Raw genomic sequence first — 14,423 nt, forward strand, 5'->3', positions numbered from 1 at the left:
ATCCCTATTTCAATCAGTTTCTCTTTGAGAAATGAGTTAAGTTCAGTGATGAGCTTTGTTTTTCACCTACTGCCAAAATCCTGCAAAAAAAAAAAAAGTGGACACGCACCAGTTCAAAACACTCCCAGTAAAATGAATATTTAGTAACTAGAATGAAAAATTGACTGGAAACCCAGAATGTAAGGTAATATAACCATTTAGTCATATATTACTATTATGTTGTCTGTATTTGTTCTAGATAACACCAATAGAAATTAACACAGGAATAAAATCAAACTATGTATATAATTTGGAACATCTCCTTTATATTACAGTATGACTTCTATAAATCCAAGCAAAAACATTAAGGGAAATACTTACTTTGTATCTCTGGTTTTCCAGGTTTCTTCTCCCCTGGCTTTGTTGGGCCACCTGTTTGAACTGAATCAAAACCTGATTATTATAAAAAGAAATGAACCCTTACAAATAGTTCCTTTAAAAAATAAATATGTTGTTTTCTACCACTGTCTTTCAATGTTTATTTATTTATTTTTGAGAAAAAGAGATAGTGGAGGAGGGGCAGAGAGAGAGAGAGAGAAAAAATCCCCAGCTGACTCCACTCTGTCAGCACAGAGCCCGAGAGAGGGTTCAATCTCATCAACTGAGAGAGATCATGACCTGAGCAGAAATCAAGAGTGGGACACGCAGCCGACTGAGCCACCCACAGGCCCCTACACCGCTGTCTCTCAAATGTACGGTCCATGCCCAGCTGCTCAAAGAATACTGCCAAATAAGCAATGCCTTGCAAATAAACTATTTTTAGTGAGATTTTAGATGTACTTCAAAAAGACATTAACATTGTTGCCTGGCAAAGTTTAATGTTTTTAATAGTTTTCATTCATAACACTCCTGCTGCTTCCAGAGACCAGGGTTATAAACCAGGAATGGATTATTAACATCCACTAATGACTACGATCATAGAAAGAACTGCTAATACTGATACAAAGTAACTCTGCATAACAGATTAAATCTGAAAGTGGGAGAAGTCTTCTGCATAATAAAAAAGGATAGAAGTACTTTATATGTGTGCTTACTTGTTAATTGTCCTATAACTGGTACACTCTCTTCTACTTCATCATATGAAGTGATTGTCACCACATACTCTATTTCAGGTATAAGGTCTTTTAATAAAGTTTCAGTGGTACTAGCTGCAAGGGTAAATTCTTTACTAGGCCCATCTGGAAATATAGAAAGGAAAATATGAATGCAATAAAATATCTTTCACATATAACGTGACACAATATAATATAATTCCCAGATACACTCAAAATCTAAAAAATTAAATATATATGCATTTTTTTTTCAGAACACCCACACATCATCTTCTGTCTTCTAAAACCAGAACTTTGAAATGTAATAAATGGGCTGGCATTGACCTTACTTATTATAATCATATTCAATATTTGTTTGAGGACTCAAGGATTCCTCTGGAATAAAGATATACCAGAATATCAAACCAAAACCCCCCATTGTTTTTTAGGGCTAATGGCAGATAACAAAATTATTTCATAAATGAGACAAAAAAATTAATTTTAATTTTAAATTATGTGTTGGAGGAGAATGAAGAAAGGCAAGTAGGGGATGAAAATCAACTCAAAGACGACATTATAGGTTAAAATTAAAGTGTAGTAGAAAGCAGTCTGTGTGGAAGCAATGCATTCTCCGGACTCAAATGGGTGCATACATTAATGGGTAACCATAGTCTTCTGAATTGACTTAACCAGGTATCAAACATTTCAAAATACAGTGTACTGGGTATATACTCGTATATAGATTATGTTCATTTTTTTTTAATATTTATTTATTTTTGATACAGGAAGAGACAGCATGAACGGGGAAGGGTCAGAGAGAGAGGGAGACACAGAATCTGAAACAGGCTCCAGGCTCTGGGCTGTCAGCACAGAGCCTGACGCAGGGCTCGAACTCACGGACTGCGAGATCATGACCTGAGCCGAAGTCGGACGTTTAACCGACTGAGCCACCCAGGCGCCCCGATTATGTTCATTCTTAATTCAATCAGGAACGATCGTTCCTAGGCACTAAGTGCCTGGTAGGATTTTTTATTATATTAAATTTTCATCAAAAGATAGTCAATAAAGGCAACAGGTATACTAGAACCCTTAGAAACATTCCTGGTTTTTGTGTGGAACGTGCAGAACCGAGCAGGGCCCCCACAGGACAAGCCAGCAGGGCTCTGTTGGGTTCGGTGGTCTCAGTGCCAGTTTGGGGAGTACAGGAGTCAGTAATTTCCAACATATGGAAACTGATAGCACTGTTTTTCAACGGACTTTTTGCCTTGGCATGAGTGAATTAGTTAACTGCAAGTATATTTGGGGAGAAAGATTCAAAATGGAAAAAGTAAATTCTTGACCCCTTAAGTTCTCACATCATATTTTTTTTAAAAATTCCAATTCCTTGATAAATTAGCATTTAAAATCACTAGTAGTTTCAGAAAACTTAAATTATAGCAACATCATTCATCTCTACTGTCGGCCAGACAAGACTTCTTCCCACCACCTGGCAAGTGCAAATGGCAATGGTTATTTTTCCGTGCCATGTTAAAACTAAAAGTTAATCAATAGAGATTAGTTCTCCACAGTTGGGCAATATCATGAACACTAAAGATAACTCTTGACAACAACCCACACAAGATTTTTTGTTTGTTTTTTAGACTCTGTGTCTAGGATCTACGGAATCCACCTAGCCAAAGTAAATTCTTATCTTCCATCATGGTAGCTCAACATTATTCCAGAAGAATGTTTCCTGTGTACTGAAATGTGTAAGACACTGGGTAAGGCATAAGAACTCACTTCATCACTTGATAATTTAAATGTTAAAAATACTAATTCAAGAAAAATATCAAGAAATGAGAATTCTACTTTATAAAATCAAAGATTAGCAGCAATACTCTGGTCAGGTAAAAAAAAAAGTAACTCTTTTAATAACAACAGCTTAGCACAGCAAACCATATAATAAAGCTCAACACTACAAAAATATAACAGTGGGTACTAAGCTGGAAATTTGGAGACCTGAGTCCACTAAATATCTGGTGACATTAGCTAAATCCTTAAGGTTCTCTAAATTTCAGCTTTCTTATAATGAAATGGAAGGAGGAGAGAAGACTGGATTATATCACCTTTAATGTCTCTATGTTAAAACCCCAACATTTCAAAACTTACCTGTTGTAGAGTCCACTGTTATTCTATAACCCACAATTGGATCAGCTGGTTTTGCCCATGACATATGAACAGTATTTTCATCTTTTATTTTAAAATTCAAGTCTGAAGGTGGGTCAACTGCAAAAGAGAGAGTTGATATCAATTACATTTTCCAATGTCACAAAATGGTCAACTTAATCAATAAAGAATTGTGTCGAGCAAAGCTTACTAAAATTGTCTTTGCATAAATTTGTTTCCAACAAATATAGAAGATATCTTGTTGGATAAGAATAAAATTAAAAGCTGACAAGATATGACAAAACATCAGAGAGTATACATATTACAGAAGACAGCACAAAACACTTTTGATTCTTGAGTTGCTAGGTCATCCAAGAATGGCCAGCAAAATCAAGCAAAATAGAAACATATCTGGATACAAGTACATACAAGTACAATGAAATCACATATAATAACCACATATGCAAACAATTCACATAACAATTAAAGGAATCTAATACATGCTGAGTGCATTTTGAATAAGCATGCCAAATCACAACCTGCTTGTAACCATAGAAGTTAATTTAGAACAGTGACATAGTACTTTTTTTCCATAATGTGGAAAAGAATCAATGATGTTTTTTGTTCATTCTCTGCATCATTGTCTTGTTATTAATTTTTGTTGATACATCTCAATCTGTGCAGAGACGAAATATGTATTTTAATGAAAGGGAGAGATCATGGGAAATTTAGCACTGTTATGTTGCACAAGGAAATATACATTTAAATGTATATTCATGTTCTCATAGACGAGTAATCAAAAGTAGTAATAGGGATGTTAATAATGTTTAAATGTATAAAAAGTAATATACAGACGTCTATAAAACTAATATTCTGCCTGTTTACACCACTACACTGTATGTTTGCAAGGTGTAAACCAACACTGTTATTTTCCTTTGCAGCAGGTATACTCCATACTAGAAGTGGCATTTTAGGTTAAAATGCCAGTATGGTCCTTTACAAAACAATGGTTAATCATGAAAAGACAACATCAATGTATACTTATGGACATTTATTTATAGAACTTAAAGAAAACAGTGAAGAAGGATCAGCAATCTGAAGACATGACTGTGCATAAAAACTTGGAGAAGTCAATGACAGGAATAATTGAAAAGTACAGAAAGGAATAGTTTACATACAGAACTATATAGCTTCATGCATGTGTCAATGAAATGTTGACTTGCTTTTAGTTTCCCACAATAAACAAAAGCCTCCATGTACAATAGTCATTACACAAAGACGTTTCAGAAATATTTTATAATGATATTCTCTCTGCCATGTTCATGCCTCATCATGCAGCATTGTACTGACTCACTGTCAGTGCATGGTCAATGCATTATAAATTACTACTCTTGAGGGAGGTCAACAAAGTAAGATGACTTTCAGCCACACTCTTCTTAAAGTGTTTAAGTCTGAAAGTATTCCTTGTGAGTCAGAATTTTTGCATCTGTTTTGAAGGATTACAATCTCCTTTTAGGTTTTCATAGAGGTCAATTGAAATACAGTAGTAGCTTTGAGACATGAGTCACAGAATTTAACTGGGGTTAGGGATTTATGTAATATTAAAAGCACATTTTAATGGAAATAAAACAAAATAAGCAAACATTTGCTTTAATGAACTGCTGCTTCCAACTGTAGGTGATGGCTTTTTATTTTTATTGGATACTCTAGCAATGGAATAAATGTTATTTTCTTACTATCCATACACAGGCAGTGAGATTAGACTATTAATCTACATGCACGGTTTAATTATTCAACATTCTGCTGTCTGTAATCATACTGCAAGGTTTAGCTGTAGTCATCGCTTAGTATAACAAGCATGCAACAAATGTTAATACAACAAGAGGTATTAAGAATATCATTATAAAATATTGTTCCAGTAGCAATGGCTCAGGACAAATTTAATGCAAAGGCAGACGCAACTGGCCTGAGCATGCTTTTAAAAAAAAATCAGTACATGGAAAAACAGTACCACCAACCTTGCAGGGAAATTGACCTGAAGCAGCAGACATTAGGTTAAGACTGCTGAAGGGCAGCAGCGGCCCACCTTGTTGATTTCCAAATGACCAGGATTCCAGAAAAACTGAAAAATTGACTGTTGGGAAAAGTCTTTAACATTTCAGAGGTTTTTAAGGTGTTCATAGAAACTCAGATGTGGTACTTGGGAATCGAAAGAATGGCTGGCTAGCATGTGTACGACAGAGAGCCCACTCCACTCTTCTTCCTGCCACTTTTATCACACGTGAAACCTTTCAGCCTTGCCAGTCCATTTATACGTTTTTGTTTGTTTGTTTGTTTGTTTGTTTGTTTTGCAAAAAAAGATAATAAAGCAGATGTGAGTATGGACCCACGTCAACTTGAATCAATGCAAAATGTATTTTCATTAATTCTGAAAATCTTTCATTTTGCACAAAAATAATTCACAACTGTCATTGCATTGTCACAAGCAGTGTCTATGTTCCCTAAAACAATGGAATGTTCCAGATGCTGGAATATTTCAGATATGAGCTACCTACATAGGGATTATGATGACAAAGAGTCATAGTTGCAGACAATGAGAATCTGAACCAAGAGAAATAGAACTTAAATTATAAATAAATAATATAGCAATCAGATATATATTCAAAAAACCTGAACACTGATAATGAAAAGACTAAAATTTTAGGTATTCATGACTCTAGTAGTGTAATTTCCCATTTATGAATAATGTTTTCTGTTATCAATAAGCTGTGCTATGCAAACTGCATCCTGGTGATATTCTGGTTTCATGAATTGGCAGGATTTAGGACTTTTTAGGAATGATAATAATAGCTAGCATTCTCTGAGGGTCTGCTATGCAATAGGTAGAGTACAAGTCACTTTATACGTTGTCTCTTTTTTCTCCTGATAACAATCCAGCATAACGTGCCCTGTTAGCCCTGTTTCACAGATAAGTCAGTGAAATTTAGAGAGGTGAACACAACTAAAAAGCAGCAAACCTTTAATCCCATAGTCTGACTCCAGAGCACACAACCCTCTACAATACTGGGTTGAATGTAAAGATTAGGAAATATTTGAGTGAACGACTAACTTTAGAAAGCAATATTTGTACACAGGTGCTTATTAACATATATACCTCTACATTTTTCAATCTATAAAAAGCATTATTTTATGCCTGCTCAATAATAAATTTGTGGTATTCAGATATTTCCAATTCAGATATAGATAGAATTTGACAAATTAATTTTACACACTTTGTTTAAAACTAAAGAATCTAGCTTAACATATAATTTAAAAAACTTTTCATTATGGCAACCAAAAGGAAGATATGTCCAAGAGTTTACCAACTCTACAGAGATTAATGGATGGATGGAAAGATGGACAGGTAGGAGGAGAGAGTCTAGTAAGTTTTGCTAACACATAAAATATGTTAAAGATAAAGCAGAATTCGACAACATACTACTAAAATACCATCTTGACGAACTAGTAAGATTTTTAGTCTGGTCTTTGTGATAACAACACTGAAAAGGATACTGCCCTAATGGCAAAAACCTTTAGAAGTATGCCAAGAGTGGTTTTACTCTATGCAATTGGCATTAATTTATATCTTCCATCCAAGGCTAGTATAAGTTTAATGATCTTTCCCATGATATATTCATTTTATTTGTGTTTATAAGATACCAAAAATAAACAGTTGAAAAGTTAGTATTTCAAACAAGTGATGGATTATTCCTTACACATTACAGAATGTGTTCCTTCCTTTAACTGGGTTGACCAGTTTTTAAGCAAGAGAGAACAGTGTAGGCAAACCGGCACTAAACCAGGAGAAAATCTGTGTCTCATCTATACCTTATCTCGAAGTAACCACATTAGTTGACTGAGCTACTCAGCCTATCTTCCTCATTTGGAAAATGAGAGAATTAGAATAGATGATTAGAAAGTTCCTCTGTAGTCCAAAGTGTCTGTTTTATGACACGGGATTATCAGATAAACATAGACATACAATTTTATATATATATATATACATATGTGTGTATATATATATATATACATATGTGTGTATATATATATATATGTGTGTATATATATATGTGTATATATATATATATATATATCAATTAGCCTCTTAACCTAGACACAAGACAGTTAAAGCTTATGGCCTGAACTCACTGCTGAATTGATAATATCCAGGTACTCCTCATAAATTATAAATATAAATCAAACTTACTAAAATTAAAACCCTGTTTTTCACAAGATGTGTTCATCTTGAATTCTAGATTAATGAGAAAGGTGTCTAATTCTTATTAACCTTTAAATGTGAAATGTTAAATTTTCTAAATGGCAATTAATATACCGTATGATACATGAACCAAAAATGATTCGTACATTATAGGTCATACAGAACACTGGCCACTATTAAAAAAAAAGAAGAAGATGCAAAAAGCATGTGCCAAACTTTTTAATTAATATGAAAAAGAGCACTGTTTTCAACGTATAAAAAATTAAGTAAGTAGAAATTGGTTGAAAAATAGTATGACTACGACAGTTCAAGTATGAGTTGTAAAAGGGAAAGAAAAGCAGTTATGGGCATTTCATAACTAAGATCAAAATGACAAAGCAGGAAATGGGGAGGTCAGTTGAAATTTTGAAACGTGCCCCAATATTTCCAAGAAATTCTCTTTCCAGCCATCATTCCCAGAAGGGTCTTGGCCACAAATTCTGTTAGCTCTTCACAGGCTCGATGGGACCACTTAGTTGGTAGTTAGCACCAAGCTGTGCTGTCCAACACAGGAGCCGTATGCGTCCAGCCACATGTGGCTATCAAGCACTTGAAACATGCCCAGTTCAAAATGAAATGCGCTGCAAGTGTAAAATGCACAGCCAATTTCAAAGACTTAGCACAAAACTGTAAAATATCTCACTAATAATCTTTAAATTGATTACATGTTAAAGTGATAATTGTGTGGATATATTAAGTTAGATATACTATAAGAAGTAGTTTCTCATGTTTCTTTTTCCTATTTTAGTGTGACAACCAGAAACTTTAAGTTACACATGTGGCTTGCATATGTGGCTTATAATATATTTCTATCTGACAGTACCAAATTAGAGAATAAGGCACAAAAAATGAATCCCATTAAAATATAATTACTAAATGCTGACCTAAGGAGTTGGGAGACAAGAAAGACACAGCTTAAGAAAGCAAAAGAAAGAGCTGCACCACATTGAAAAGATAAAATGTGAGAAATATGGAAATCATCAGTAATGTAGATAGTAAAATGTTCTCCCTTTTGTTGTTGAGTACAGTTGACACACAATGTTAAAACGTTCTTTTTAACTGCACTTTGCTAACCAGCCATTATCCAATTGAGAATTGATTTTTTTCCACTTACATCATTTCCAACTTAAGTCTTTTCCTAAAAATTCTCAAATCTTTCTGATTTTCAAATAACTATTTTCTTAATGAGCAATAAATAGGCCACTTGAGTGAATTATCTAAAAATATCTTTAGTAGGGCTTCCAGAAGTTCCTCAAAAAAAATTCCTTCCTAACAACGACATAGAAAGGAACATTGAAGGCAACCTCATCCGCGTATTACTTCACAGAAGCCACTCTGAAAAGCCTCTACATTGACACAGCATCAGTTAGATAAGAAGAACAGCAAGTTTCTGTCACTTTTCTAAGCAGGCCATCCATTTTGGAGCCTCTTTGTTTTCCTTAATCTTAATTTTTTTATACCTCCAGTCCTGAAGTCGAAAACCAAACACAGTAGAAAGTTATTGAAAATATCAGTGTTGTCAAGAAACAGCTCTACTTTCCCACAACCTCTAAAAAAGCACAACCCACTCTCAAACCCCCACAGCTGCCCCGTGCATGTCTTTTCTCCCTTAACCCCATCAGGGGGCATTTTTTATTGAAAAAAAAAAAAAAAAGATGTCTGTTATGGTATTACCCGATTTATCTTGCAGAGCAATAACTCTAGTTTGTCAGGTCTTGAATCATACTTGAGGGAACACAGAAGCTCTCATTGGGTTAATATAGAGAAATAACTTTTTCAATAAATACTGAGAAATTAGGGCATCAAGGGCACACAACAAAAAAGAATAAACTGAGGTTGAAATAAGCAAAGGTCCTTCATTTTCCACAAAGCAGGGCCACACGGAGCTGTTGTGACAGACCTTGGGGCCACGACACCCATCTCCCAGCCCCTGACAGACTCTGCTCAGGTCTGATGCTAGAGGGAAGAAGGGAGGGACCAAAGCTGGGCTCCTCTGGCTCCCACTTGCTTCCTGGGTTGGAAACCTTGGCACAGATCCAAGCTAACTGCGCAGGGCTGGGCCTGAGCCACGTTCCTCCCGAAAACCAAACAGGGACAGCAGTCACCCTGGGCCACGCCAACACATCCTGGGTCCGGATCTCGGCTTGCCACCCATCCCCTAGGCGGTGTGTGGCTGCCACCTCACTTTGCCTGCACCGTCAGCCTAACGACTGCGCTCCCCACAAAACACACAGAGACGCAGAGCCGACACTGTTGGAGTCTTTTATTTCATGCTGTCACCGAGGTCGCAGCCCGGAGTCAGGTGGTAAACAGCCACGCGAGTAAGCGTGCCCGCGCTCCGGGGCTCCTGGGTACCACCAGGAGTCATCCTGTTCGTAGAGCTGGGTGCAGCTGTCGCCCCCTCCCGGACGGCCGGTCCTCTCGGAAGGCAGCACTGTAGGTGGCAGTGTGGACAGCACACCGCAGGGACAAGCGCAAGGAGACCACACAGCACTGTACGGAATGGATTAAACAGAATACGAAAGAGCTGGACCTGAGAGCCAGAAAATGGACAGACCTCAGGAGAAGGGGGCGTTTCTCTTAGAGGAGAGAAACCCCCGGAGAAAACACGAAGTACAGAAAAAAACAGACCAAGCAATAGTGGCAAGATTGATTTGTTTTTTTCCTTTCTAGAATTCTGCATTGTCACTGACAGAAGGGGGAGGAAGAGCAGTTTACCTTCTGCCTCAATGGAAGACAGCAGCAGGGCCGCGCCCAGGGCGGCAAGCGCTGGGGGAAGCCTGGTCCGCATGCTCGGCCTCCGAGCTCACAGCCGCATGAAGGGATCTGCGGGAGGAAGCAGTGACCGTATCAGAACCGGGTCCGGGCAGGCCCGGAACCAGGTTAGAACTGGAGCCTGGACCTGGGCCAGGACCCGACCAGATCTGCCTTAATAACCGCAGGGCCCAGCCTCGAATATAATGGGCCTATTGTGGAGCAGTGTAAGTCAAGTTCATCTACTGCAGTTTAATCATGGCACTGAGAGGGATTTCAAGTTTAAAGAGGGTCCTGTTTTCCTGGAGGTTGGTCCTGCTTAGCATCCCCGGGTGACGGCCTTACCAGGCCCCACATGACTTCATCCTGCCTTGGTGATGGCTAATTCAGAGGTCATTTTATCCCTGACTCAACTAAATGTCTCTTCCAGCTGGGGATTTTATTTGGCCTGCAGCTTTTTCCTAGCTGCTGAACTCTTTAGGTAACTGTACTTTAGTGGTCTCAAGGTAATTTGGAAAAGCATAATAAACCTCTTTTACTCTCTTTTTTTCCTTCATTTTGTTCTGCCTACCAATATGCAGCTCTTTGAGGTCTGAAATGGATTATACAGAAATATGTAAGGCCCAACTGAAACCTGACCCTACTGCTAGCTGTGTTCTCTTCACATCTGATAAATCCTTTACCCAAAATGAGGAGATAACAATTCTAAGATATATAATTTTAAAAAACAGGCAATAGAAGAGACAAAACACTCTCATCTGTTTTCCCAAGAGATTTTTAATAAAAATTCCCAATAATAATTAATATTTTCATTTAACTGTCCACTTAATCCAGAAGATTACGAGAATATATCCTCCACAGGAAAATACATTCTATTCTGATTTTTCCTGATTCTGTAACTAGGTTATTAATTTCTTAAACACAAAGAGTCTTATTCATGTTTCGTGATTCCCAGCACATAGTAGGTGCTTAACTATGTTGGCAGAAGGGAATCTTCTAAAATATTCTAAGGTCCAATCCACAGACAAAAGCTACTAGCAATGAGCTGAATTGGGAAGTTGCCAGAGGCAAGACATAAAAAGAGAGTTGACTGGGAAGTACATAAGTTATTGTAAGGCAACAGGCAAGGCTGCTTGAGAAACAAAGTCCTGCTTGGGAATCCAAAAATGAGCCAAAGGTCAAGCCCTCTTTGAGAAAAGAAACTGACAAGCTCCAACCATGCCCTTCCAAATTATTGGCACAATGTATTAGGGCATCTTTCCTCGGCCTGAGTGTAAATTGCGTTTTAAATGTCTGATGAGCAGGCGTGCCAAATTGCCCAGAGCTCCTTTTTATGAGGCCAAGATTAAAATGTTGGCGCTGCTCAGAAGATTCAAGGACTCCAGCAATTTCTTTCTCCCTAATTAACAGCTGTTTGACACTTCTAACCCTCTTCAACCATCAGTGAAAAGCAGGAGGTGAGGCTAGCCCATTGTTCCCATCAGCTGGCCTTAACTTTGCTACAATAATTTCCAATTCAGTTGGCAGTCGTGCTCGCGAAGAGTTAAAGGCTGACTGACAATCCAACCATCAAAAAGCTGCGTTCAGGGGCGCCTGGGTGGCGCAGTCGGTTAAGCGTCCGACTTCAGCCAGGTCACGATCTCGCGGTCCGTGAGTTCGAGCCCCGCGTCGGGCTCTGGGCTGATGGCTCGGAGCCTGGAGCCTGTTTCCGATTCTGTGTCTCCCTCTCTCTCTGCCCCTCCCCCGTTCATGCTCTGTCTCTCTCTGTCCCAAAAATAAATAAACGTTGAAAAAAAAAAAAAAAATTTAAAAAAAAAAAAAAAAAAAAAAAAAAAAAAGCTGCGTTCAGACTTTTTTTTTTTTAATTCCTGAACTCTTCACACACACACACACACACACAAAAACCTGAGAAGTGGAAGCGCTTTTGTCTGGGTCGAGAGCGCCACCTATTGGCTGCCTGACTCAGCGGCAAGAATGAATCACGTCGCGTCGGGATATCGGAACGTACAGTCAGTTCTACCAGCCCGCCAGGCATTCCGTCCATATGTTTAAAAAAAAGTTTTCTCTCCTTTTAGCCAAAACATTTACGTGAACGCTAAGGTCGGTGCTTCATTGAGCGTTCTCAGACATAAATGTCTGAAAGCGGCCGCCCCTACGTGTCCGCAAGGATTCCCTCACTTCACCCTCATGAATGAAAATGAGTCAGTTGCGGAGGAGCGGGTGCGGGGAGAGGGGAGGGGGAGGGGGTAGGTCTTAAGAAACTGGTCTCCTTCCACCCACTGCCCCCCTCCCACCCTCCTGGAAAAGACCAATTCTTTAACTCCTGAGTGCAGTTAAAAAAGAAAATTACACCTCCCCTCACCCACGGGGTTCCTCCAGATCCGTGCGCGTCACCTACCTCCTCTTTGACCCACTGCGACCTTGACATTAGTTAGCCAAGGGCGAGTTTAGCGCTCCTTTCCTTTCTTGCTCCATCCTTCCCCAGTACTCCTGCATACTTTAGGTTACGTAGTCCACGCTGCGGCGGGAGGGGGACAGAAAGGGGGTCCTGGAACGCCCCGAAAGGGTCACCCGAAGGTGCCCAAGGACCCTCGATTTGGGGTACCTCTTTTGCTCCCTGACTTCGCGTCTGCGCTCCATAAATGAACCCGGCGCCCCACGCTCTCTGATCTTTATACACTATCTAGGATTTGCGATGGAAACTACTTCGAAGGTTCCACGGACCCCTCGACCAAGGCACTCGGGAAGAGGTCGGGAAGGGCGAGCTTTCTCGAGAAGTTGAGGAAGTCGGCCAAGGCTGCGTCTCCTAGAGCCGGATTAACCCACCATCATCGCAGATGCTTTGAAAAGCCGAGGAGCCAAAACACTCGACGAGGAATCTGTCTCAAGATGCCACACACGCCCGCGCAGCTTCGACGAGCTGCAGAGCACTCAGCCGGCCCGCCAAAGAATTCCGCGCCGTGCGTCACTAAAATACCTTCCCAGCGCCGCGGCCGCACCACCGCACCCCGGGAAAGCTCCGACCAAGGGGCAGCGAGCGGCCGGTGGCCCCAGAACCTGGGCCGCCCTTCCTGGAAGTCGACAGCATCTCTAGATGAAATCCCTCTACGAGCAGAAACGCGGAACAGGGTGCTTCACGCACACACGGCCGCCCTGCATCAACTCGTAGGAGAAGCTACAACTCTTTGTCCCGCAAAGAGAAAATGAATCACAGAACCCCAGGACACCCGGCAAATCCCAGGCACTGCTCCACTCTGACCAGTCCAAACGGGTCTCGCGCGCGGTCCCTAGGGACTTAGGGCAGCGCAAGGAACGGGCTAGAAACAAGGTTCCCTAGTTATCTTTGTGAGGGACGGGGTAAGGGGAAAGGGCTAGAAGCCGGACTAACCTGGGGCGGTGGTGTCCGAGGTAGCGGCGGCGACAGCGGCTTCCCGGCGTCGTAGAAGGCTGCGCTCGGCGTGACCCTCCGCACGCCCAGGCAATTGGCGCCGCGCTCCAGGAGCACCTGGCGGCTGCCGGGAGGCGGGCAGCGGCCAGGCCACCAAGGTTGTGAAGTGTTGGAGTGTCCCGGCGGGAGCCGCAGGCGCCGCCGGACGGGCGGAGACTGCCCGGGACCGCAGCTGCCCGCGCGCGGACGCGTCTGCGACGGCTCGCCTTGGTCGAGTGGGAAGAGGCTCCGCGCCGCGGGCTACTTAATAGAGGGCTGTTCCCGGCTCTCAGTTTACTCGGTTACGAAACGCCTGAGAAGGTGGACGGCTGCCACGGGGTGATGTATGCTCCTCCGGCGGTGAAGGAGGTCTACTTTTGGGAACGTGTGCATACTTCCAGCATTCCTTCGGCGTGAGGTGGCGATCCCCGTAGTAGCAATGCCCCGCCGGGAAGGGGGGGGGGGGGAATGCAGGGAGGGGAGGGAAGAGGGAGGAAGCGGGGAGGGGGACAGCCGCAGCCGGGTTCCCTGCCAAGGGAAGGCGCGCACTCTTCTGCTTGGGGCGGGCTGGGGAGCTCGGGTTTCCCTATCCTTGCGATTTTCTTTAATGAATTTATTTTCCTAAATTAAGAACAATGGGAGGGAGGGAAGCGACTCTTAGTTTCAGAACTGCAAGAATGTGTGACCGACCCCACCCCACCCTTGTCCCATCCCCCATCATCACCACCTA

General features: G+C 41.0%; 1 protein-coding gene across 4 annotated transcripts in view; it reads right to left on the minus strand.

Moving 5' to 3' along the window:
* The window catches only part of COL12A1 (collagen type XII alpha 1 chain), a 117,242-nt gene extending 103,457 nt beyond the window's left edge, over positions 1 to 13,785 (minus strand). For 2 of the 4 annotated variants that reach the window (XM_047858970.1, XM_047858968.1), the window contains exons 1-5: positions 13,655 to 13,785; positions 10,231 to 10,338; positions 3,219 to 3,335; positions 1,074 to 1,217; positions 361 to 420 (exon numbers count right to left, since the gene is read on the minus strand). In XM_047858970.1, the coding sequence (XP_047714926.1) occupies positions 361 to 420; positions 1,074 to 1,217; positions 3,219 to 3,335; positions 10,231 to 10,303 (394 nt within the window). In that variant the 5' untranslated portion in view covers positions 10,304 to 10,338; positions 13,655 to 13,785. Of the gene's footprint in view, positions 1 to 360; positions 421 to 1,073; positions 1,218 to 3,218; positions 3,336 to 10,230; positions 10,339 to 12,664; positions 12,682 to 13,654 lie in introns of those variants that run through there. The other 2 variants (XM_047858969.1, XM_047858972.1) reach the window with 2 other exon arrangements.
* Between the last annotated feature and the right edge of the window lie 638 nt (positions 13,786 to 14,423).

This window comes from Prionailurus viverrinus, chromosome B2, assembly GCF_022837055.1.
Source record: "Prionailurus viverrinus isolate Anna chromosome B2, UM_Priviv_1.0, whole genome shotgun sequence".
Taxonomy (NCBI): Eukaryota; Metazoa; Chordata; class Mammalia; order Carnivora; family Felidae; genus Prionailurus; species Prionailurus viverrinus.